Raw genomic sequence first — 27760 nt, forward strand, 5'->3', positions numbered from 1 at the left:
AATATATATTCCAGGCAATTAAAAGTAACTCTATACAAGTGGCGGGAGCAGAGATTTTATTGAGTTATTTATTAACTTCATGTCTTTATGCCTTAGGTTTAAAAAGTGGCGATTCATTATGACGCCACCAGCCAAGCGACGAATTCTGAAGAAAGCGGGACCCGTTGTACTGCGGCTAGTGGTAATAAAAGGGGTGGGACTAAAAGTGAAATCCATAATTGGTCAATAGTCTCATGTCAATCATTAGAGGACCATCGCAGGTAGTTGGTCATGTGAAGCGAGAGGCGGACATTTGCTGTTTGAATGATGTATCAATGGAATTCAAAGGCCACTTAAATAGTGAAGCATCAGCATAAATGTTAAGAGTCTGACTTGTATACGAGCGCTTCAAAGATGGATGAAAAGAAAATCATGTGCATCGGTTTAGTATGCTTAGATATTATTAGCGTTGTTGACAAATATCCGGAGGAGGATACTGATACCAGGTAACACGGGAAATTTGCCACAAAAGAAAAAAAAGTTACGTTTTGCTGTGTTTCATGGGGATACGCATATACGCTGCATTGATTTGAATTACAGAGCAAAACGATTGGTTTTAATATTGCATATTAAGAGCGGTAAAATTGTAAACAACAACGGATTGTATTTGTATGAAATGGGTGGGCGTGTGCATTAATGTTCGTTTTGTGATCTATTGCTTGAACGCTGTTGATTGAATGTCAAATGTTTTTCTAATAAGTGTCATTCATTTGTGCAAAAATTCTAAACGCTGACTAAAACAACAAAGAGAGAAAATAATTACAACTAAAGCTAAATATAAAACATGGATGGCACAGGGTAGTGCTTAGCGCTGCTGCTTTACAGGTCCAGGACAAGAGCTTTTTTTGAATCAGTGCCCGGTCACATTTTGTAGGGTTTTCGCGTTCTGAGATATTTCGGTTTCGTTCTCGTATTCCAATTTTCCTTCTAAGCCTCACAAACGTGTTATATTGATTGTCAGTTTTAAATGGCTCGATATGAATGGGGGGCGGCACGGTGGCGCAGTGGGTAGCGCTGCTGCCTCGCAGTTGGGAGATCTGGGGACCTGGGTTCACTTCCCGGGTCCTCCCTGCGTGGAGTTTGCATGTTCTCCCCGTGTCTGCGTGGGTTTCCTCCGGGCGCTCCGGTTTCCTCCCACAGTCCAAAGACATGCAGGTTAGGTGGATTGGCGATTCTCAATTGGCCCTAGTGTGTGCTTGGTGAGTGGGTGTGTTTGTGTGTGTCCTGTGGTGGGTTGGCACCCTGCCCGGGATTGGTTCCCTGCCTTGTGCCCTGTGTTGGCTGGGATTGGCTCCAGCAGACCCCCGTGACCCTGTGTTCGGATTCAGCGGGTTGGCAAATGGATGGATGGATGGATATGAATGGGTGTGCCCAAAGGCTGATTGGAGTCCCCAGTCTATTTTTTCTTCATTCGTTTAGTATTCACCGTTATAACTAAATTGGATTCGTGTCTTCAGTAAATTGGCTTTTGAAGAAATAACAGTACCATAATCTACAAAAATGTAATCATATTTAAAGCATGCATTTTAATAACTTTTGAACTTTATTTTATAAAATGCTGACTATTTAGTATTATATGAAGTAGAACTACACATGGTGAAGATCTCTTATTCTAAGATTGTGTGGATTTTTCTTTCTTTTTTGTTTTAGCATGTTGTTACATAATAACTTGTAAGTCCATCCATCCATTTTCCAACCCGCTGAATCCAAACACAGGGTCACGGGGGTCTGCTGGAGCAAATCCCAGCCAACACAGGGTGCAATGCAGGAGCCAATCCCGGGCAGGGCGCCAACCCACCGCAGGACACGCACACACACACACACACACACACACACCAAGCACACACTAGGGCCAATTTAGAATTGCCAATCCACCTAACCTGTATGTCTTTGGACTGTGGGAGGAAACCCACGCAGGCAAGGGGAGAACATGCAAACTCCACACAGGGAGAACCCAGGAAGCGAATCCTGGACTCCTTACTGCAAGGCAGCAGCGCTACCACTGCGCCACCGTTCCGCCCTAACTTGAAAATACTGTTCTAAATACTGCCAAATCATTGGTATGAATCCAGTACCCAGTCCTTGTCTGTGTGATGTTTCCATGGTCTCCATTTATTGGCTTGTTTATTTCTCTAGGCAATCCAGATTTATCCCCCCTAACCCAATGCCAGTCACGTTCTGTTTTGTCTTGAACACTTTTCCTCTTAATTTACACAAGTGCCCTCGAGTATATACTTTGCATCATAACTGATTATTACATTGACATCTTCCAATCTGCCTGAACAATTCACCTCTGTGATTCTTGTGGCAGTTTATATTTCACCATACTACAGAGACTTTTTAAAAACTCGTGCTGATTGAACAGACCACACATGCGGTAAACTATTACAGTTATTCAGTTACTTTTGGAGAATGTAACCTTGTAACCATAAGTAAGACAGTGTTAACTTCAAAATCACAGCATCATTTCATGCCACATTAATAGCCTCTTTTGAGGTGATTTTTTTTTCCATTGCTAACTAAGACCAAAGGCTAAAAGAAATTAAATCATCTTTCAGACCTGTAAGGCAATAGTGTCCACAATGTCTGTAATTAGTAATGTGTAAAGTTAATATAGGATTGGTTACTGAACATACAAAGGGAACAGCTGTATTTAGAGTCAAGGTCTTTGAAAATATATTGCACCTTAATGACATCTCCTCAGTTAGTCTGAGAAACAAAAAAACAGTAGCACAAGGGTTGGTAAATGATTGATTATGGATTATCAGGTCATTACTAATTAAAAGGAACACTTTTAAACAGAAATGATAGGATCTAGATCAATGCACAAACATTGTCATATTCTAGACTAAATTATTAGAGAGCATGGCATTCCTATTTTTAGAAATTTTGAAGTATGGTTTGTAGTGTAGTAATAACCTGAAAGTCCTATGCACAAAAATGATGCTTTCAAGAGTGAGAGCAGCACACTGCAAAGTTTCTAAGTACAAATTTCATTTAAGTTTAAGTCGGTATGCAGGACCATCTAGAGGTCAGCATCAATGTACAAGAGTTTTGCGGAATAATGCAAGCTGCAGATAATTAAATTGTTAGCAAGAGTACACAGCTCTTGAAGTCAGTCTCCCTCTAGCTGAAAGGTTTGATGAATTGTACGATAGTCATGTGAGCTTATGCATAGACATGAATACAACATAAATATACTACTGCAAATGCAAAACAGCACAGACAGCTATTTGTTTTGCTTGTCTCAACTACCGTGCCAATTGTCTGTCTTAGTTTGTACAGGTATGCTTAATTGTGTTCTTTAAAAAGATAATGTCTCATCTTTAAACCTTCCTGTTTGAGTAACTACAGGATTTTTCTGTTAGTCCGCTGTAGATATGAATTAACACTACTGGCCGGAGACCTCTGTTTTTTCTGGTAGACACACATTCCCTGCTAAATAAGGTTAAATCTCAAACCTAATGCTAGCCTAAAAACACCCACACACCTCAAATAGTTAACAGCTGGCGAAACACTTGAATGTTTGAGAAAAATATTACTGAGCTTAGTTTTTAATGTAGGTTTTCCTTGAGAAATGCTCACAATTGTAGAGACAAGGAGGATATTCTTCCCTTTTTCTAAATCTGCGGATCCAGGTCAGGGTCACAGGGAAGCTGAAGCTTCAAGCACTGGACATAAGACAAAAAAATATGGCAGGACAAGGCACCAGTTCATCACTGGCTGAACACGCACACACAAATAAATACTGAGGCTAATTTAATAACACTAGTTCACCTAACCTACAAGTCTTTGGACGGTGGGAGAAAACTGGAACACCGGGAGGAAACCCATTGGGAGAACATACAATCTCAATGCAGAGCAAACCTGGGACATGAACCCTGGTCTCCTCTTTGTGTGGCAGCAGTGCTAACACTGCAACTCTGAAGAAGACTATCATTATCATCAAATATTATTGACAACATTTGCACGATAATCAAGTCAGTTCCATATATTCTCCGTATCTCATATCTTTCCTTGTGTAAGTATAAACCCTAGCAAAACCTAGAGCTTCAGCTGTAATCATGTTTTCCAGTTTCTCTCTGGATGTTTACATTTCAAAAGGACATTTTTCTGCTCCTCATGTGGTTCCCAGTATAGTCTAAAATACTTGAATATTAATGTGTAAAGGCAAGATGAATATATGTATAATATGGAAATATAGCAAAAATCACATACTGCATATTTCTGTACAACGGAAAGCATCAATCCAAGTAACAAATTATTGATTACACTTGCTGGACGCTACAACATCTGACTTGTCACCAGCTGAAACTATTTGGTTTGTTTATAAGGTCAGTAGATTAGTAAAGAATTCAGTATCACTAGGCCTCCATTTTATTATGCTACACCTTCAAGTTTCTCAAAATATATACAAGATTTGTTTGTACTTGCGGCATACAGACCATTACGGTTGTACAATGGTAGGCCACAAATGATGTGTATTTACCAACCCTTGTGCTACTGGATTTTTGTTTCTCAGACTAACTGAAGAGATGTGGTTAAGGTGCAAAATATTTTCGAAGACATTGACTCTAAATACAGCTGTTCCTCATGTATGTTCAGTAACCAATCCTATATTAACTTTACACATTACTGATTACTTTGTGCAGCATTCACAATCTGATAACTGACAATAATTGGCTTATTTCTATTAGTGCTTTTGTGCCAGCTGAGGTTGAGAAGGCAACGTGGGGCTCAGTACTAAGAAAAAAATTTAAAGATTTATTGGCAGTCCTGTGTAGGGAGGTCAGTTTCAGTTCAGATTATCAGAGCTGTTACTTTCTGCAGCAGCGGAAAGAATCTGCAGTGACTTCAAAAGTGATGACAGGTTGTAATTGAAAGTTTTGTCACTTTCTGAATCACAGCTTGGTATGGCAACACAACAGAGCTAGAGAGAAAAAGGGTTAGGAAATAGAGCTACTACGTATTTCGTTTTTTATTCTTCACCTAGTGGAAAGTATCACATTTGGATGTACCAAGCCCCAGAATGCTATAACACAAGGCAAAGGACATATGTCTCCATTCTAACACCAGGAAAATTTTATTTCTGAATGCATAATATTAGCAGTTTAAACCTCACAATTAATCGCTTGAAATAAAGCAGACTTTATTTATTTATTAGTTCTTTACCCTTAATAATAATTAGATATCTAATTTCTGTATAGCAACCAGTAATGAGAACATATCACTTAACAAAAACATTAAATTAAGTAAAAACCTAATTATTCCAGTGCAGGGTCACAGGAAGCCAGAACTCACCATGTCGCTATTGGGCAGAAGCCGACTCTATACCAAGTACCTGCCCATTGCATAGCACGCTCACTTATTTCAGGTCAGTTTAGTTTCAATCACAACAAATCCCAATGGTAGTACTATGTATTAGCAGGGCTAGACTGACTGAGATGCGTTAAAACTAAATATTGAATTTAATTTTAATGTATTAATAGGTACTGTAGGGTGTAATGGGCTAGAATGCAGTATTCTACAGAAGATGATATTTCTGTGTGTTACTTAGTGTAATGGGCTGTATACTGAGTTTGAAGTTGTTAAGTCTGTACTAAAATTAGTTAAACCAGGTATCTTCAAAAATTTTCTCATGAGTAGAGATGATCTCACGTTAGATGAACTCAAACAATTTCTTAGGCTACACATTAGGGATAAAAGCAGCACAGAACTGTTTCAGCAACAAGATAGGGAAACACCCGAACATTTTGTATATAGGATAATGGAACTTTGACAACGTGTGCTGCTGGCATCAGAGCAGCATGGAGCTGAATTCAGTTATGACAGAAAATTAGTTCAGGGCATATTTCTTCTTACTCTTTATCAAGGGTTCAATGAAAATAATAACAACATCAGACAAGACATAAAACCGTTTGTTTCTGACTTGAAGGTGACTGATGATATAATTCTAGAGAAGATAACTAAATCTACTAGGGAGGAAGTAGAGAGAATAAAGCATCTTCACACTCCGAGTAAACATAGGTCAGTCTCTGTAAATTCAGTGCAACAAAAGGGCAGTTCACAGGCTGATCAGACTGAACTGAGTCAAGCAAATGATAGAATGCAATTTGACAGTGCAGCTATAAAGAAGTTAACTGCTCGAGTGTCCGAACTAGCAAAATAATTTGACAAGATTGTGAACCATAACGATAATGATAATTTGAAAGTTGCCTGTGCATATCCATATTACTAACCGAGAATGTTAAACCGGATGGACGCAGGGACATCCGGTCATGGGCCGTAGCCGCAAAAGACGTACTGCGCAGGCGCCCCAAGAAATACGTACTGCGCAGGCACCCCAAGAAATGAGGCGCCGCGACCACAGAAAAACGGAGTCAAACGCCGGCGACTCACATAGCACCGCACGAAACCCATTGCACACGAAACTAGCACGCAAAAAAAAGAAGCCGCTCACGCCCCACAAATCCCACACCCACCTCCAAGCAACCCCCCCCCCCCCCCCCCCCAAGCAACGGACGGGACACACACAAAGAGGAGGATTCAACAACTGGCACACAAAAAAAAAGAGGCTGCTCGCGCACCACCAATCCCACCACCCCCTCCAAGCAACATCCCCAACCCCCCCCCCCCCCCCCCCCCCAGACGCCGGCAAAGCACACAGCACCGCACGAATCCCATTGCACACGAAACGGGACGCACACAAAGAGGAGGTTCAACAAGCTCCTAGCACACCAAAAAAAAGAAGCCGTGACCGCCACACAAAGCCCATTAGACACGAAACGGGACAGACTACGGACATGGCACACGAAACGTTCACAAAGACGACAATTCAGACCCACAAACACACTAACATCAATAAGAAGTGACACCCAAAGCCCCATTTCTGAAGGAACCGTCCGTATTAAACATACGTCATCTCAACACCTTCACACTATGCAGCATAGGCGGATCTCCTTACACTGAAGCACTATTAACCGTTCAACTGCAGAAAAGGCTCCATATTAACAGTGAGTGCGATCCTCCTTATTACTTATCCATATTTCTCACGCTGAAGAACAAACAAGTCATTAATACACGATCACAGGTACAAAACGATACGGCTCCGATAACGGGACCAAACACACGAACCCGCATGAAAAAACAAAATACACGGCGGCACATACAACGCGCTTCTGAACCGCCGGAAGAAAAAATGTCTCGGCTCCAAAAACGCAAAGCTCAACTAACACATTAACAGAAACCAGCGCATATGGACAGACACAATGAACGTACACGCATACAGCACGCGTCTCAAAGTGCTGCATCGAAACAGGCACGGATTCAAAACGAAACACCTCCCGTCTCAGACATACGTAAACGGCAGCGAAGGGACAAAATAAATAAACGCAGACGTCTACACCGCGCATCTGGAATGCCGGAAAACAAGCAGGCAAGGCTCCAAAAAGAGAAAGCTCAACTGACCGACATACAAAAACGAGCAAGGCTCAATACAAACAATGCACGCAGTAGACTACAGCGAGCTTCTCACACAGCACAGGCAAATCGATTACAGCTCCAAAACAACACATCCCAAATACTACACATACAACAACGCGCCTCTCAAACGGCACAAGCAAAAGATACACGTCACGGACATCAACGACAGACACCTGCTAAACACTTGCGCCAGTTAGCTGACAACGCGTTCAATAATGAGTCCACTATTCAGGAAAATTCATTGGGATTAATGAATGTCATTTGCAATCATTGTCATTCACTTAACTTCCCTGAAGAAACAACTGACAATACAAGTAATGAATTTACACGTTGTTGTCAAAAGGGTCAAATTAGACTGCCTCCTTTACATTCATATCCTGAATATCTACAGAACCTTCTAACTGACGATGTACCTGAAAGTGAAAACTTTATGAACTGCATTAGATCCTACAAATCGGTATCCACTATGAACATGAACAGTGGCACTGCACATGACATCCGTCTTGCAAAACTGTTAATTATTGATGAATGTGCAATGGCATCCAGTCACTTACTCAACACCATTCAGAAACTTCTACAAACATTGATGAATAATAATATTCCCTTTGGAGGAAAGGTACTTTTATTAGGAGGAGATTTTAGACAGTGCTTAGCTATTGTTTCACATGCCATCCGCTCAGCTATTGTTCAGTGCACCTTAAAATACGCAGACAATTAATATTGCTTTCAAAAGATACACTTAGTACAAAACATGCGATGTCCAGATCCAGATCATAACAATTGGTTATTACATCTGGGAGATGGTACACTCACCAATACAGATAGACCTCACCCAGATATTAGTACAATTCCTCAAGCCTTTATCTGCGACGACTTAGTTACAGAGATATTTGGAACAGCAATCTCATTAGACCAAATGCCCCTTTTAACACAATGCGCTACATTACGTCCAAACAATATTAATGTAGATAACATAAATACCCAAGTCATTGCATTACTTCCTGGAGAGACACAACTCTTTCTAAGCTCTGACAAAGTTGACCCTGATCACGACGATGACCATCTTCATTGACCTTACAAGTTCTGACCTGAAATTACCTTTTACACTTGAAAGGCGTGTACAAAGAAATTTTCCAATAACCCTTTACACTGTGCCACACACTTTATTGTTTGCTTTCTATTTGCATCATCTACACCTTCACACTATTCTATATCTCATTCATACATCACACTCTTTGTCATTTCCCAACACCAGGGGTTGGCGAGCGAAGCGAGCAGGGGGCGGAGCCCCCTAGTCAAACTCATAATACAACCATTGAGCAGCTGATAGCTCAAGTGTCTATGCTAGAAAAAAAATTTGAAAAGATCACAAAGCATACTGGTAACATTACTTGGACATTACAGTGGACATGTCCGTGCACTGCCACAATTGAACACTCAGGTCTCAAGAGGTAGCCCTAAAAGAAGATGTCAAGAATGTGCCCAGCAGGGAAAAGAACGGTGAACTCACTGCTTTCGCTGTGGTCAGATGGGACACAGAGCTGTTGGCTGTACTAAGAGATGGGAATCTGGAAACTGGGGAAGGTCACTGGAGAGGGGACAACCAGTGACCAACAGGAGTAACAGGTCCCCCCAGACTGAGTCTCCCACAGTGCAAAACACGTATCTACTGCCCCCTTAAACAAACGTGCTGCTCAACAGATTGGGAGTCGCTGCATGGTCACGTGTGTAATCAATGGACTTCAAGCATAAGTGCTGTTAGACACAGGAGCACAGGTTAGCATAGTGGGGAGAGAGTGGGTAAGGAAGACATTGCCTGATGTTAAGATTCAGTCACTTGAGAGTTTATTAACAGGAAGTCCACTCTGTATTACTGCAGCAAATGGCACTGATTCCATTTGAAGGGTAGGTTGAGGTGTCACTTCAGATACTGAGCTCCAGGCATGGGCAGGTAGCCATTGATGATGCTTTGTTAGTAAGTCAAAGTCATGTTAACTGTCCGCTGTTAGGCTTCAATGTTATAGAGGAACTGATCCGAGAGAACTGTGACCAGACAGATACCACCATTCTTAGCGCACTGCTGAGTGAGGCATTAAACCTGAAAGGTGACACAGCAGATAATATCATAATAATAATTAATTACATTTATATAGCGCTTTTGTCAGTACTCAAAGCGCTATCTACACAGGAAGGAACCAGGAAGCAAACCCACAATCTTCCACAGTCTCCTTACTGCAAAGCAGCAGCACTACCACTGCATCATCTCTACAGTAGAAGTAAAAGCTGGGGAAGCAATATCACCAGGTATTACAGTAAGGATGGGGAAAAAGGGGCTTGTTAGCCCAGCATGTCAAATATGTCAAGTTAGATGTAAAATTAGGGATTTGCCTAGAGGAGACACAATGACTTTTAAGCCACTAGCAGAGAATCATTGCCCAGAAGGCATTGACCTTCTCCCTGCCATTGCTGAGAGTCCAACTAGTAGTTCAAAACTAATTACCATACCTCTTCAAAATTACACCTTACATGATATCTACCTTCCTAGTGGAATAATATTAGGCACTCTAGGAGAAATTATTGATATCTAGCCAGTCCTTCCCCCACTATCTGACCCAGTAATACTCAGCCAGCCAATTGATGGTCAAGTCAATGCTGTACACGCAGAGTACAGTAGAGTTAAACAGGAAAGCAACAAATACAAGGTTACTGCTAAAGAGAAATGGAAGCCACCAGTAGATTTGTCCCACTTAAAAGAGGAAGAACAAGAGGTAGTTAAGCGCATGTTATATGAAGAATTAGATGTATTTTCACGTGAAGATGGTGAAATTGGTTGCATTCCAGATTTGAAGGTAAAAATCCACTTAAAGGATGATACTCCTGTGCAGAAAAGGTACAATGCTATTCCAAAGCCTTTATACAAAGAGGTGAAAGAATACATCCAGAACCTTTTGGACCATGGATAGATAAAGAAGTCCACTTCAGCTTACTCTTCTCCAGTTGTCTGTGTCAGGAAAAAGGACTTAAGTTTGCGTCTTTGTGTGGACTTTGGAGAGCTAAACTGTAAACCATCCCTGACAGACACCCCCTGCCACGCATTCGAGATCAACTGGATAACCTTGGGGGCTACTCATGGTTTTCAATCCTGAATCAAGGAAATGCATACCATCAAGGTTTCATGGATGAGGACTCAAGATCTGTCACTGCCTTCAGTACCCCATGGTGGCTATATGAGTGGGTACGCATTCCTTTTGGCTTGAGCAACGCTCCTGCAGCATTTCAAAGATGCATGGAAGGGGTACTGGAGCAATTGAGAGATGAATGTTGCACCCCATATTTGGATGATGTACTTTGCTTTTCCAAAACATTTCATGACCATGTGGAAGACTTGAGACAGGTACTGTGTCGAATGAGAGAGCACGGAATAATCACGACCAGAGAAATGTGAGTTATTCAGAAAATAAATTCCAAATTTTGACTTGCCCTTTGTTTTGCACAATGATGCATCAAACGAAAGACTGGGAGTAGTACTTTACCAACAGCAGGATGGTAAACTACGTGTAATTGGCTACGGATTGAGAACACTCACCCCAGCTGAGAAAAATTACCATCTCCACTCTGGCAAGTTAGAATTTTTGGCCCTGAAGTGGGCAATCTGTGAAAAATTAAGAGACTATATTATGCACCCACCTTCACTGTATATACTGACAATAACCCTCTGACATATGTTCTGAGTACAGCAAAATTGAATGCAGTGGGTCATTCGCTGGGTTGGAGAATTTGCAGACTTTAACTTTGAGATCAAATACCACCCTGGGAAAGCAAATACAGATGCTGATACACTGTCCCGCTTCCCTGTGAACTTACAGGCCACTATCACTGAGTATAATGAAACAATATCTCCAGAAGTCGTCTCAGCTGTCTGGCAGGGAGACAAAGCAGCTAAAGATAAAGAAGTGCCATAGGTGGCTGCTCTGTAGTTCACCTCAATAGATGATGGTGTGTTGCCAGGAATGTGCTTATACAGTGTCACTAAATGATATTAGGGTTGCACATGATATTAGATGCTACCATTAGAGAAGTGATTAACCTCAAAAGCAGAGGATGGGGTCCAAATAAGAAGGACAAGGAACAAATGGGAATTGAAACAGAGAGACTGATACATGAATGGAACAAACTCACCATTTACAAGGGAGTACTGTAAAGGCAAGTAGGAAAAAAGTAAGCAACTTGTTTTGCCACATAAGCTAAAACCAGTTGTCTTTAAAAGCCTCCATGATGATATGGGGCATATCGGATCTGACAAGGTGATTCATCTGGCCAGAGAAAGATTTTATTGGCCTTACATGCAACGAGAGATTGAAGATTATGTGATTCGACAATGCGCCGGCATCAAGCAGAAGTACCCTAGTAACCCAGACAGAGCACCTATGGGCTCAATTACTACGAGAGAACCTTTTGAACTGCTCTCTGTGGACTTTCTGCATCTTGAGCCAAGTAAAGGAGGTTATGAATATGTTCTGGTTCTGATGGATCACTTCACTCGATTTGCACAAGCATATGTCACCAAAAACAAATGGAAAAACTGCAGCTGAGAAGATTTTCCAAGACTTTATCCCCCATATTGGCTACCCTGCAAAGCGGCACCATGACCAGGGGCGTGAATTTGAAAATAACTTATTCCAGAGGATCCAACAACTATCTGGAATAGCCCACACCCACACCACCCCCTGTCATCCACAGGGGAATCCAGTAGAACGATTCAATCGAACTCTGCTTCAGATGCTCCGAACCTTAGAAGAAGAGAAAAAGTCAAAATGGAAAGATTATCTACCACAAATTGTGCATGCATACATGTGTACAAGAGATGAATCAACTGGTTATGCACCATTTTTTCTCTTGTATGGCAGAGCTCCAAGATTACCTATCGATTTGTTGTTTAATCTTACAACTGACAATGAGGAAACAGACAGCCAGGACTTTGTGCAAAAATGGGCAACCAAAATGAAAGAAGCTTACCAGATTGCTGCAGATGATAGTCGGAAAGCATCGGCCAAGGGTAAGCAGTATTATGACTGTACAGTGAGGGGTGCTATTCTTCAACCAGGTGGCAGAGTCTTAGTGAGAAACCTATCTGAGAGAGGAGGCTCAGGACAACTCTGTGACTACTGGGAAAAATAGGTATGTCGTATTGTGGAAAGAATTAAAGACAGCCCAGTATACAAGGTACAGCCAGAAGCTGGTAGCAGAACACCCCGGATACTACACCGCAACCTCCTGCTGCCTGTCAATGACTTACTGTACCTCTTGAAAAAGACACTAAATCGAACACAGTGAAAAGGAAAATGCAAAGACCTACAAGAACAAATAGTGAGACACCAGACTCAGCGTCTGATCACTCCGATGAGGAAGCAGAAACTTCATATGGCCCCCGTCACTTGCCATGCTTTCCTCCACATGTCAGATCTGAGGTCATAGAATCTGAGTCATGCTCTAGGCTCAGAGCCAAGGCCAGAGAGTTCTACCCTGAACCACGAGAACCACAACAACCTGACAGAAATCCTTTGCAAGGAACATCAAGGGAACAAGGACTGGAAATGGAGACCAGTGTTGCTGAACCCCAGGTGAGGAATATTGATGAAGCAGTGGAATCCACAAATGGTCAAGAAGACCTAGCAACAGAACACCAGAGTGACAGAGAAGGGGACACTTTAAGAAAATCGGCTAGCACTGTCCGACCCAGAGAAGTATTCACATACCACAGACTGGGGCAGCCATCATACCAGCCTTGGAATCCTGGTGTCCATGCAGTTATACAGAATCCTATGTATCTGTTACCAAGCCACACACTAGTGTATCCCGCATACCCAGGATTTGATTATTACCTAAGACCATTGGTTGAGACAGAATAGACACTGAACCAAAGGCTGAGCCTTTGGAGCAAGATGTCAGGAGACATCTCAAAAAAAGCAGGGGAGAGTGTAATAGGCTAGAATTCAGTATTCTACAGAAGATGATATTTCTGTGTGTTACTTAATGAAATGGGCTATAAACCAGTAAACCAGTGGGATAATAAACCAGTATTTTAATGAAAAGGAAGAATTTCTGGAAAATTCTGCTACAGGTCATTGTTGATGGCTATCTGCAAGGACATAAATATTTACCCGTCTTGCTAAAAAGTCACCTGATTTGAATAGTCAGACTGCTTTGATTTAGTATCTCATCTACACACAATGTGGGGATACAGAACTGTCTGCTTCCTTGGAAAATTAACGAGTTCTGGGGACATTGGTTTTTAATCAAGTACTCAAAGTAAATGTGTTTACACTATTTGTTATGCCGAGGAAATTGGCTTGCACCATTGTTTCACTGATTGCCATGTTGATCTATGCAGAAATTGCAGCATTTATATACAGTACTGTGCAAAAGTTTTAGGCAGGTGTGAAAAAAATGCTGTAAACAAAGAATGCTTTCAGAAATATAAATAATGAATGTTTATTGTTAGCAATTTACAAAATGCAAAGTGAGCCAACAAAAGAAAAATCTAAATCAAATCGATATTTGGTGTTACTTTGCCTTCAAACCAGCATCAATTCTTATATGTACATTTGCACAAAGTCAGGGATTTTGTAGGATTATAGTCAGGTGTATGATCAACCAATTATACCAAACAGGTGCTAATGATCATCAATGTCACATGTAGGTTGAAACACAGTCATTAACTGAAACAGAAACAGCTGTGTAGGAGGCTTAAAACTGGGTGAGGAACAGCCAAACTCTGCTACCAAGGTGAGGTTGTGGAAGACAGTTTCATGTCATGGCAAGATTGAGCACAGCAACAAGACACAAGGTAGTTATACTGCATCAGCAAGGTCTCTCCCAGACAAAGATTTCAAAGCAGACTGGGGTTTCAAGATGTGCTGTTCAAGCTCTTTTGAAGAAGCACAAAGAAACGGGCAACGTTGAGGATCGTAGACGCAGTGGTTGGTCAAGGAAACTTAGTGCAGCAGATGAAAGGCACATCAACACATCAAGCTTATTACCCTTCGAAATCAGAAGATGTCCAGCAGTGCCATCAGCTCAGAACTGGCAGAAACCAGTGGGACCCAGGTACACCCATCTACTGTCCAGAGAAGTCTGGCCAGAAGTGGTCTTCATGGAAGAGATGCAGCTAAAAAGCCATACCTCCGACGTGGAAACAAGGCCAAGCGACTCAAGTATGCACGAAAACATATGAACTGGGGTGCAGAAAAATGGCAGCAGGTGCTCTGGACTGATGAGTCAAAATCTGAAATATTTGGCTGTAGCAGAAGGCAGTTTGTTCGTTGAAGGGCTGGAGAGCGGTACAATAATGAGTGTCTGCAGGCAACAGGCAACAATTGGAGGTTCCTTGAACGTTTGGGGCTGCATTTCTTCAAATGGAGTTGGTGATTTGGTCAGGATTAATGGTGTTCTCAATGCTGAGAAATACAGGCAGATACTTATCCATCATGCAATACCATCAAGAGGCATATGATTGGCCCCAAATTTATTCTGCAGCAGGACAACGACCGCAAACATACAGCCAAAGTCATTAAGAACTATCTTCAGCGTAAAGAAGAACAAGAATTCCTGGAAGTGATGGTATGGCCCCTACAGAGCCCTGATCTCAACATCATCGAGTGTGTCTAGGATTACATGAAGAGACAGAAGGATGTGAGGAAGCCGACATCCACAGAAGATCTGTGGTTAGTTCTCCAAGATGTTTGGAACAACCTACCAGCTGAGTTCCTTCAAAAACTGTGTGCAATTGTACCTAGAAGAATTGATGCTGTTTTGAAGGCAAAGGGTGGTCACACCAAATATTGATTTGATTTAGATTTCTCTTTTGTTCATTCAGTGCATTTTGTTGATTGATGAAAATAAATGATTAACACTTCCATTTTTGAAAGCATTCTTTGTTTACAACATTTTTTACACCTCCCTAAAACTTTTGCACAGTACTGTATTTCTGGGTAAAGGAGAATAAAGTAGAACAGAAAAGTATGGTCTGGGACTTGTGACTGCTGCCTGCTTCTTCTATGCTCTTTCACCATATCGCTGTGGCTACACCCCGTAGCAACAGTGGCTTGTACCTCGCCTAGGTTCCCCTAGGCCTGAGGTCGGTAACATAGGCAGAGGCTGTAGCTACAGGGCTACAAAACATTGGAATGGTTTATCTATCAATATTAGATAGGCCCTTTGGCATTTAATAATTAAAAACTCAATAAAACATAAAAAAATGAATTTTACAACAATACATCTTTGGAAATTACTTTGAAGTATTCTTCTATCCAAAGCATGAAAATCAGTATTCCTCTGTGAAGAAAATGCTTGTCATTAAATACACATGAAGGGACTGAAAATGACTCTCAGATCAATCTTTTATTTCTTGATTGCTTAATTTGTTGAGGGATTGAAAATAAAAGCAAGACTAAGCTAATGGTGGCTCTTAATTATAATTTCAAGGGAAAAATGAATCCATTGTTCCATGGCCAAGATGAAATACAGTTTTAGGCAGAGTCTGTGTCTTGGCATCCCAACGTAGGATTCCGGTAGGATTGGGTGTCGTCTTTTAGGATTTGTAACACATTGTCAAATCAGTGCAGTTTTCTTCTCAAGTAGTGTTGCAGATACGTGTCACTTAACATTAAATTTGGTGCAGTAAGACAATATTCAGGACAGTCTTCATTTTCAGCCGATCTCATTCAGCCCTGGACCCATTCTGAACTCACCCAGTATGAGTAAATGTGGGTGTATAGATGAGTTTTCCCTATGATTGACTGTTATCTTACTCACATTTGATTCTTTATTGTGCCTGGTGGAGTTTATTTGCATATTATAATAAAATACAGTTCTCTATGCTACTAATTCAGTATATGGAACAAATGACCTCAACATAGACAAAACGTTTTTTTTCTATCACAAGCAGCAGGAAATTGACAACAGAACAAAAATAAAAAGCCATCTCCTCCATTCTGCTTTGCTATTTACTCTCCTTGTACTATCCTGTAGGATGGCCTGTCAAATTTTGACATGTCAAAACACAAATACCACTCTCTTTTTGCCTCACATTCCTTTTTTTCTAAATATCTAGCCATTCTGTTTCTCTGAGAGCTGAGCTTTTACCCCAACCTATCTTTCAATTCTAATTTTTATTTTTGTTTATTTGCAAATTACTCATGCCACTTTTTCATGTGTTCAGCAAGAAACTAGGTTTTTGTTTTGCCTTTTCCCTAGGAATTGATAACAAAAGTACACATTACTACAGCTGACACATGTTAGTAAATTGTTAGTAAAAATGAAAAGTGATTTACTTTCATGCCTGGTGTATTTTCCTAAATTCAGTGTCTTTAGTTGGAAGGTCCAGTTGCCTAAAACAATTTATATTTACAATTATCCCTGCAAAATTTTATGAATCAGTTCAGCTCCTTACGAAACCATTAATATGAGCAACAACCATTTGTTTTTCCTCCACTTTGTCCAGAAAATCTGTAATGGGATGTACAGATGTAAGTCTTCTACATGTCATATTCTCAATCATACTCCACATAGGAGACAAGCTGCCCTGTCAGTTTAAATACTGAGGTGAGTATCAACCGCAATTCTGGATGCAGAACAGTTTTAGCTTAACAATGTGCCTTAGGTTACCCTTGTGACCTGTAGTTAGAATTAGGTCACTGTTTCAGGATGTTGGTGTCAGGAAGGGCCTCAGTCTGGAAAAACTTCTTTTCCAATACCCCTGAAATTTGGGTGACAACTGGCCAACCTATATGAACTTAGAAAATGTCCAATAAACTGGGAGGGGGAAATGTGCCTAATGTTGTTTCTGTTCATCAACAGGCAATGCTGGTTTATACAGAAGGAGAACATTTTTTTAAACCTCTCCATATTATAAGAAGCTCATCTGTTAGCTTCTCATTAGTTTATTAGTTTATGTTTTTTGTATTTGCATACTCTCGAGCATTTGCAATCTGGTTAAGCAGTGCTCGTACAGCAGCTAAATTCCATCCATCCATTTTCCAACCCGCTGAATCCGAACACAGGGTCATGGGGGTCTGCTGGAGCCAATCCCAGCCAACACAGGGCACAAGGCAGGAGCCAATCCCAGGCAGGGTGCCAACCCATCGCAGGACACACACAAACACATCCACACACCAAGCACACACTAGGGCCAATTTAAAATCGCCAATCCACCTAACCTGCATGTCTTTGGACTGCGGGAGGAAACCGGAGCGCCCGGAGGAAACCCACGCAGCCACGGGGAGAACATGCAAACTCCACGCAGGGAGGACCCGGGAAGTGAACCCTGGTCTCCTAACTGCAAGGCAGCAGCGCTACCACTGCGCCACCGTGCCGCCCGCAGCTAAATTCCACACATCACAATTGTAGGCAGCCCTAAACAAAGAGCACAGAGATGCTTTCATATAATATGGTGTATTTTTATGAGCCTAGAATACATTCCTGCTGTAAACAGTTTACCATCCAGTCCTGCAAAACCACTGTTCAAATTGCAAAAAGCTAAATTGATTGCCTTAGTGGTTGAGAGTTCAGTATTGAGCAATGGTAAAAGACAGCTTTTGGCCTAAATCCAACTTAAGTCAGTAGGACTACAAAGCCAAGAGCTTGGCAATAAGTTGAGAAACTCACCCATGCTTCTGATTACACTGTTGGATCAATATTATTGTTCCAATGATATGCTGAGTGTTTGTGGTTTTATCAGCAGTTTTTTTCAAGATGTTAAGTCAGCGTTAAAAGTTAAGTTGTAAGCACAGAAAAAACTTTTTCTGAGGGAGTGTGCCCCCTGCAAAATACACACTGTTGTTGCTGGCATATGGATTCTGTCCAACTGTTTTGTTATTATGAATATTTAAGCAATAAAAGTATACATGAGGCAGGTTATGATCCTGCAAACACTCTTTAATTTTTAAAACATTACCTATCAAAGTTAAAGTTATAGTGACTTTTTCAAGTTGAAGACAATGAGAAAAATGTTTTAGCAAATCCTGTCCTTCTCAATCATGTCTCTGCTTTTGGACATTCAGTTTTATAGCTCATACTTTATCTACATTCATGAAATAAATATAACAAGTGTTATCTTCACTTTTTATTGCATTTTTTTGTCCTTGTTGTAAAATGGAGTCCAAACCTACCCAACAATATTCCAAATTTGACCACATATTCAGTGTGCAGATTAATCATACTGTCTCTTGACTGTTTAAAGCAGCATGCTATTAAGATGTTTTTATTGTTTCTGCACACTAATTGTGGGCAATGAAAGGTCCACTAGGATTTGGATCTTTTTCATAAGGGTGATTACCTACATCTAGGGATGAACAGGTTGCACTTTCTCTTTAAACTGTAATATATTTTCAAATATAAACATTAAGGTGACAGCCATATGATTTGTTGCATGTTCTGTTTTATTCTTATGTATTAGGTGTAATTTTTTTTTACTGCCAAAGAAACACATGAGTATAAAAGAGCTGCAGTAGGAAAGTAAGACATGTGCACTGACCTTGAACTTGCAAGAAGCACGTGATCGAAGCAAAGTCCAATACACTGTAGTCTCTCAGTGTTTACATGTGCTGAGTGCCTGCTGAATATTTCAATCCACTAGTTACAAAGTTGTACATGGCAAACATTTTCATGCAGTTGCCATTGTCTAGGTGTGTTCACAGTAGATTCGGTTATGAGGAACTCTTATTATTAAATAAATAAAATATGCTCATAATGATTAAATGTTATTAATATAAACCTAAGCTTGATTAAAGAGTGTTATCTAAATCTAGTTTGCGAGCATGCTTAGATCATCAGACATCTCATCTATTTGAAAAAAACTGTTTATGTTAATTTGGTATTCATCTTGAAATAAGGATCCAGTCAGAAATAGACTGTTTGTATTGGCATACACATTCTCATACACTTGTGCAGAAAATGCATACATGCAAATACAGACACTGAGGCCAAGCGATTAACTCACTGGATTTCAAACCTTAAGGTTGTTACTTCAGTCCCCACCTTTAGACCACCCACCCTGTGCAGATTACACAGAGAGTATGTTTATAAAGCATATATAAACAATTCTGTATTTGTAAAGAGTTGGTAGAGAAGGAAATTATATACATGTACAATAAATAATGGTTGTTTGTAATGATTGTCAGTAACTACAATTTTATATTTAGTTTGAAATTAACTTATTTTAGGAAAATGTGTGAGTGAATGGAGGTTGCAAGTTTTCAACTATTTAGCATCTTCCAGGTAATTGTGCTTTTAAAATAACACAATGGAAAAGGGACCAGTTCAAGTTTAATTTAATCATTTGGTTGGGTCATGAAAAACTTTTATCTGAATCTGTTTATTTATTAAATGTATGTTAAATTCTGTTTTATTCTTTTTATGAAAATATTTCTTGCATCAAGTAAAGGAATAGGTCAGTGATGTTTTCCAAAGCTACAGTACATGTTTCTTCAGCAAAGCTGCTTGCAACTTTCTGATATAAATGTATTGTATTTACCGTTTAACTTGGTAAAGTTGCTGTGAAACTGTACAGGATAACTATCAAACAGGTTGAGGGAAATTTAAAATGTGTATGTATTTAATGTTAAAACTTAGAGCTTTTTGCTTACAGCAAGTGAAAGGCTGGTTGCTTCTTGTGCATTATATTTATTAACAAGGCGGCTCGCTTCGCTCGCCTACCCCCGGCGTTTTGAACCCGTGCCCGCTGGGCAGCCACGTGTCAGGATGACGCACGCTTAATACGGAGCGTTCGCCCGTGTCACTCTGGGGCCCCCCACTGTTAATACGGAGCTCCGTCCGTACTATTATGCGGTGCATTGTGGACTACTGCGGACCCCGTAGTGTTTCCCGTTTCAGTTTGTATTCGGTCAGTCGAGCTTTGGTTTTTGAAGCTTTTGAATTCCAGTCTTCATTATCAGTAACCTGCTGTCCATGTGTTTGGCCCCCTCGTTTAACCTGTTTATGACGTCTTACTTTGCTTTCTACTCTGTCTTTCATTTCTGATCTCGCTTTATTCTGCTTTTGTTTCAATGACACCTGGTCCGTGGTGAATATAATTTCCCTTTTTCGAGTAATAATTTTCATTTGTTTGCGATACTGTGATGTTTATCGTACTGTTAATAATACATCACTGTAATGTGATTCACCTATGCTGTATAGGTTAGATGTGTGAGGATGACGTATGTTTAATACGGAGCGTTTGCCCGTGTCACTCTGGGTCTCCCCACTGTTACTACGAAGCTCTTTCCGAACTATTATGCAGTGCATTGTGGAGCATTGCGGACTCTGTAGTGTTTCCCGTTTCACTTCGTATCTCGTTTAGTCGAGCTCTTTCTTTTTGGAGCAGTGCCTGCCTGGTCTGCGGCATTTCAGACGCACGTTGTAGGCGCCTGCGTTCATTAATTATATCCAGGCAGGCGCGTGTTTGTATTTCGGTCACTGGAGCTGTGTCGTGTTGAATCCGTGCCTGCTTTGCCTACGCAGTTTGAGACGCGCGTTGTAGGCATCCACGTTCATTAGATCTGTCCACGCGGGCTCGGTGTCGAAGCTGTGTTACTTGTTGAGCTGTTTGGTTTTGGAGCCGAGACAGTTTTGCTTCCGCGGTTTCAGATGCGAGTCCGTACCATCTCGGGTTTGATGTATGAACCTTTGTGGACTCCGTAGGGGGCGTTGACTCCTCTTGTTTTACTATGTCTCCTCCTGCGCTTTCACCACGCATTAGTGCCACTCACAATATGGCGGCGACGCCTGCGCTTTCCGTATTATGTCGGTTTTTACCATGCTGTGTACCTCCGCTGTGTGGTGTGGACGTTTAACTGTCGTTGTTTCTGCCTTTATATTCTGTATCTCAGTGTGCATGTGTTTCGTGCCTAGGTTGTTTTTGAAGCTGTTGCATTCCAGTTTTCATCATCTGTAACCCGCTGTCAATGTGTTGGTCCCCGTTCTTTAATCCTTTTATAAAGTTTTACTTTGTTTCCTACTCTGTGTTTTATTTCTGACCTCGCTTTATCCTGCTTGCGGCATGTCAGACGGTTCGTAGTCTTTCTCGTTTTACTCTGGGCAGGGGGGACTTTGTGTGGCACTTGCGCACTATGTCTTTTGCGTCCACGGGCAGGTCCCTGCGTTTATTAATTGCTTGTGCAATTTCAGGTTGCCAGTTCCATATTATATTTCCTATTCAGAGCTTTAAAAAAAGAAGTATTTTGCACTGCAAAATGTGAGTGTTAAGAGAAAGTGTAAAGCATTATAACGTTCTATAAAGTGTATACACTGCTGTTCAAAAGTTTTAGTACACCTCCAGTCAAGTCTGTAGTAGTCCACAGCTTGTATTTCAAGACCCTATTTTGTACTTTAAGGAACTGCTTTCTTAGTGCCACTCGCCCTATCAAACCTGCAGCACAAAGTCTCCTCTTCACAGTAGAAACTGAGACTTGTTTTTTTTTTTTTACCACAGCTAAGCTGTGCTGTGAGGCGCCTATCATGCAAGCTTGTGATCCTCAGATGCTTGTCTTCTGATTGGGTTGGATCTGCCAAATCTCTTCCTATAATAGTTTCTTCCAGTTTCCAATTGCCTTTGGATTGCGTAGGACATTGTACTCACTAACACTTTTTTTTCAGTTTCTCTAAATAAAAGGCCTACACTTCTAAGGGTAATATTGTTCTGTCTCATTTCATTTGTTAATTGCTGTTTTCTTGCCATTATCACTGGAATTTGCAACTTTCTACAGTGTTATATAGTCCAAGTAGTACTTCAGAGGGAATAGTAACACAGTCTGTCCAAACTCTGTTTTAAAACAAACTGAGGGTTTTTAAGTAATCAACAGAAGTTGGGATACCTGTGCTAATTGTTTGCTTCAACTTGCAAGGATTAATTTACTTTAATTGCTACAGAACATCTGTAGGCCGTAACCTAATAGTTGTTCCCTGTAGAAGGCCCGTTTTTAATATGCTGCCCTTTCCATTTTTTCAGCTATTGCTAACCTAAATTTTACATTTAAACCTCTGGCAGTTCACTGCTTATATTTTCACCATTTTAGGTCATTTTAGGCAAACACGAATATCGTCAGAGTTTCTTTGCAGCTTTTGTCAATTTTCGCAAAGCGTTCGACTCAGTTGATTGAGCTGCCCTGTGGGACATCCTGAGGGTTTGCGGGATCCCCTCGAGGTTGCTGGATATCATGGCCGGCCTGTACACTGGTACTGTGAGTGCTGTGCAGAGTGGAGGCAGGACCTGTGTTTTTCCCAGTTGATTCTGGGGTTCATCAGGGGTGTGTTATTGCTCCTACTCTGTTCAGTGCTTGTATGGACTGGGTGTTGGGCAAGGTTGTGGGGTCCAGCGGCTGTGGGGCATCTGTTGGTGAAGAAAGATTCACGGATCTTGACTTTGCTGATGATGCTGTGATCTTCGCGGAGTCAGTGGGGGCTGTGATCGGGGTGCTCGAGAGACTGAGTGAGGAGTCTGAGTGTCTGGGCTTGCGAGTGTCCTGGATAAAAACCAAGATCCAGGCATTTAAGGACCTCTTGAGCACAGCCATCAGTAGTGTGTCTGTTTGTAGAGAGAGTGTTGACCTTGTTGAGAGGTTTACTTACATTGGCAGTGACATTCATGTTTCTGGTGACTCTTCCTATGAAGTCAGTAGACGGATTGGGAGAGCATTAGGGGTCATGTGGTCGCTGGAAAGGAGTGTGTGGCGCTCCTAATATCTATGAAAAAGGACGAAGGTCCAAGTCTTTAGAGTCCTGGTGCTTCCTGTCTTGCTATATGGTTGTGAGACATGGACGCTATCCAGTGACCTGAGACGAAGACTGGACTCCGTTGGTACTGTGTCTCTTCGGAGAATCCTTAGGTACCATTGGTTTAACTTTGCGTCGAATGAGCGGTTGCTCATGGAGTCCCGAATGAGACACATTACCTACATTGTGAGGGAGTGTTAGTTACGGCACTACAGCCATGTGGCACATTTCCCCGAGGGTGATCTGGCTCGTAAGATCCTCATTGTTGGGGACTCGAGTGGCTGGACCAGGCCAAGGGGTCGCCCACATAACTCCTGGCTGCGACAGATAGAGGATCATTTCCAGAGGGTGGGACTGGACTGTGTGTCTGCCTGGGGGGTTGCAAACTGGGATCCCGAGTTGTTTCATCATGTAGTGGGTGCGGCAACGCACTGTACCAGTGCATGCTCCCCAACTTGACTTGACTTAGGTCATTCATTGCATTACAACTGATTAAAGACATACTGGAAAAACTGAGGTGTTCTACAACTTTTGACTGGTAGTATACATTAAATATAATCAGAACATACACTTAAGAAAGTTTCCAAAATAGCAAGTGACCTACAGTAGCTATTAAATGGATTTAAACATATATAGTGTGAACTTAAATTAAGTACAAACAAAAGATGGCTCACAAGCTGAATATTTGAGCATTTTTCTAGTCATACTTCTAACATGGTAGCTTACATGTAAAATACTATATGCATAGGTTGCACCACACCTTTTTCTAGGCTGATACTGTATGTAGATTTATTCTTTCATTTCAATAAGTTGCTTACTGATTTGCCTTCACCAGTCCTGATCTTTAATAGTATTATTTATTTTCGTATATGTATGAGTCTGATTGCTTTCTTCGTGCTTATTGAAAGCCTAACACCATATTGTAATTTCATATTAAAACTTAATTGATGAGGCATGTGTGGGCAGCAAGTGTCCAGAATGCGCCCAGACAAAATAGCAGAAGAAGTTACTAAAACCTACAGTAGACAATTTTTAGAGCATCTATGACTTTCAGCAATTTTCACATGCATTTTGTAAGAATAATAAATATAGCATAGGAAGGGTATTTTGAAGAACATTTTAGCTATACACAGAGCAGAGTGCCTTCAACTGGTGCCACTATAGTCAGTTAATATCTATGTTTTTAAAGTTCCCAGCTTTGAACAAACAGGTCTTCTATGAATCAGATCAAGGTACCAAAGTGATTTTGTGCCTGTTGTATTCAAAATAGCACTTGCTCATGAAATTAGATGAAATTTATTTTTGGACAGTGTTCTTTCCTATACATTACCGCAGAGCATTTGTAAAGCTTCTTGATACAATGGGAAAAATCACTGTATGATGCATCATTTACAGAAATGACACAAATATTAGATTAAACACAGAGTAAAACGGAGAATTTTCAATTTCATTAACAAAAAATGTACTTACCATACCAAGAAACATATTTTACTTTTATTATTATTGTGTGGTTGTATGGCTAGAAAATGTTAAGCACTCATATACATTATATTTAGTTCTATACCACCTTCTCCTTCATTGTGTAATTTTTTACATGCTTTTATATATCAGTGGATGATTAATCAAAATTTTATGGCATTATGTCTAATACAGAAAACAGTAATGTGGGGTGAAACATCCAATTCAATATTTATTTTTATTTGGTAAACATCTACGAATGGGCACCTCTTTCTGTAACTAAAATATATTTTTTCCTAGGTGTTTGTCTCAAAGATGGCAGCGAGGTGGCAATGCGTCAAACTCTTGCACTGTACTTTCCCTACTAGGAGCACGTTGTGCTTTTATGGGTTCTCTAGCAGCTGGTCAAGTGGCAAAGTAAGTAATATAAGTTTTTGGATCCAATAAATTTTTCTGAATTGTATAAAACAGCCATAATTATATGTCTGTCTATTATTAATCCATTATGCATAAGGCTTACAACAAAGAAAGCCACTAAAACAATTCAGAAATAAAATTAGAAAAATCTTTTTAAAATGCTTTTCCACATTTTATGCATTTATTCAGGATAACTGTGCTTAAGAGCACAAATCGCCAAAATAAGATTCTTATGTAGGGATGCTAACCTTATTTTCTCTGATATGGTGACAAGCTCAACAATATGGGAGAATCTTGAAGATTAACCATTGCTTCTCTAAATCAAGAGAGAATCGGCATGTGGTTAGAATACCCTCCTAATCCACCCACAAGAGATGCAAGAAGCATTGTCCACTAGTAAAATACCCAGGACCGGACCCGGTACATAATGTCTCTAAAATGGCTGGGGAACTGATTGGATGTCCCAGTTAGGAAATAGAGGCTGTTTTAACTCATTAGGCTTTTTCTCACCACAGGAACTTTGTTTTCAGGAACCATTGAGTTCCTGTACAATGTAGGCCCTTGGCCATTTGTGGTCCTTGGTCATGATTGTGTGTTCCATTACCGCAACACAGCAGGAACTGCAACCTTTATGCAAAGTATGTGACATGCAAAGAAGAGTGATGCGGTATGATGTTTGGCGTGATAGGGAGTTCATGGGGGGCACCTGCACCTTATTACTTCGATCTAACTGCAACTAGCAACTTATTGGGGTAGAGTATTGCTTACATGCGGTGCATAATGTGTCACTCCTGGGAGGAGGTCCATCTTCACCGATAAGTCTTCAAAGTTCAAACTACTAACAGATCTGTAAGATGGTTGTAATGCTTTGGTCAACCATTTACTAAAATTTGTTGACCGAGCCCCATCCACAATAGTTCCTTGTTGAATGTAAAGTACATACCATGGAGTAGGAGCTAAAAAAAGTATAGGGAACCACCTACCAGGAAGTACAAATGGCCGAAGTTCCTACGGTGGGAACAAAAGTTCCTGATTTTCTAAAAACTGCCTGGTTACAGAAAAAGTTCCCGGGACAGCTCCTATTGTATTTTCAGTAAGAAACTCATCAGAGTTAAATTAGCTGGAAACTGCTAAAATTGGTGAGTGTATATTACTAAGTTGAACAACTAAATGCAGTCCCTTTTGTTACGTATACTTAGTAGCCATTTTACTAGGTACAACTGCTTATTAATGCAAATAGCATGCTCCACAAAACAGCATTGCAGCTTAATACGACATTCAGACATAGTCAAGACATTATGAACAAAAATTAACTCTTTGGAATGGACAAGACTTGTGTTTTAAGCCAGTGTTTCACCACGGATAGGTTGTGTCAGTTCACCAAGGGAGACAGCTCTTAAATTCATTCTCAATACATCGGAGGAACCACTCTAAGCAAATCCACATACAGTGATTGGAAGTTCTTATGGTGAAAATCCTTGCTAATGAATAAGGTCAGAGAAGAATGACAAGATGTCTTCAATTTAGCAGAAAGGCCATGTATTTTCAAATTCAGTTGCACCCTTGTTCCATCCTGCCTTGTGCCAACAGTACAGAGCTCAGTAGTTATAGAGTGGGGTTTCTTGCCATATATTAGTCCTCATAATACCAGCTGAGCATCATTTGAGTGCCACAGCATACCAAAGCATGGTTGCTGACCATGTTCATCATTTTATGACCACAGCCTTTCCACTTTCAAGTTAATTTCTCTAATAGGATCATGTGCAAATGTCACCTCAGGCTGGTTCAGTTAATGGATGGCACAATCCTAAATTGCTAATCTAATAGAGCACTTTTGAGATGAGGTGGAAAAGGAATTTTGCAAAATGAGTGTTTGGCTGAAATATCTACATCATAGTTGTCTATCTTTCTGTTTATCTGAATGTCCATGTGAAATGACTCGTCTTCCATTGGACTGATGTTGTTAAAATTTGGTACACTTATTCGTTGAAAAAATTTGTCAGGAAAGTTTTATCAAATTCAAACACCTTGAGTAGAGTATCCTGTGCAGAGCTTTGAAATTTAATAAATTCATCTCTAAAAGTCATTGGAATTTAAAAAAAACGTTTCCTCTAAAACTGTTTCAAATTTACCCAATTTAATTTTAGGTTTTCTTTCTTTACACGTCCAACAGCCACTCATGACAAAAAAAAAAAAACAAAACATCCCAGATAAAAACATTTTGACATGCCCCACAATCATAGCAAATCATTCTATAAATCACTTAAAAGAAAGTTCCACCATAATCAGAGCCAAGACGTAGGGTGGCACTGTGGTGCAATCGTAGCCAATATGACACATTATTACAAAATGATTTAATAAACAAAATGTGATGTATGTCTTTTTGATAAAGTAAACAAACAAACATTTTAAAAGAAACAAAAATTTTAATTGCTGCATCTTTTATAATAGTAAATTACATTTGCTGTATGTATTTAAAATGTTATGGCATTTGTACATTTTCTAATTTGTTATTTATTGTTGTAAGAGTGTTGATATTCTAAAAATCAATAAGTACAGTTTGCCGTTTCTTAGAAATAGAAAACCTGAAAAGAAA

The 27760-nt window shown here is 40.4% G+C and overlaps 1 protein-coding gene across 7 annotated transcripts in view; it reads left to right on the forward strand.

The window, feature by feature from the left end:
* Positions 1-262: 262 nt before the first annotated feature.
* The window catches only part of khk (ketohexokinase), a 51429-nt gene continuing 23931 nt past the window's right edge, over positions 263-27760 (forward strand). For 2 of the 7 annotated variants that reach the window (XM_051924622.1, XM_028797219.2), the window contains exons 1-2: positions 263-485; positions 25048-25164. In XM_051924622.1, the coding sequence (XP_051780582.1) occupies positions 394-485; positions 25048-25164 (209 nt within the window). In that variant the 5' untranslated portion in view covers positions 263-393. The remainder of the gene's footprint in view (positions 486-25047; positions 25165-27760) is intronic. The other 5 variants (XM_028797215.2, XM_028797217.2, XM_028797216.2 and 2 more) reach the window with 3 other exon arrangements.

This window comes from Erpetoichthys calabaricus, chromosome 3, assembly GCF_900747795.2.
Source record: "Erpetoichthys calabaricus chromosome 3, fErpCal1.3, whole genome shotgun sequence".
Taxonomy (NCBI): domain Eukaryota; kingdom Metazoa; phylum Chordata; class Cladistia; order Polypteriformes; family Polypteridae; genus Erpetoichthys; species Erpetoichthys calabaricus.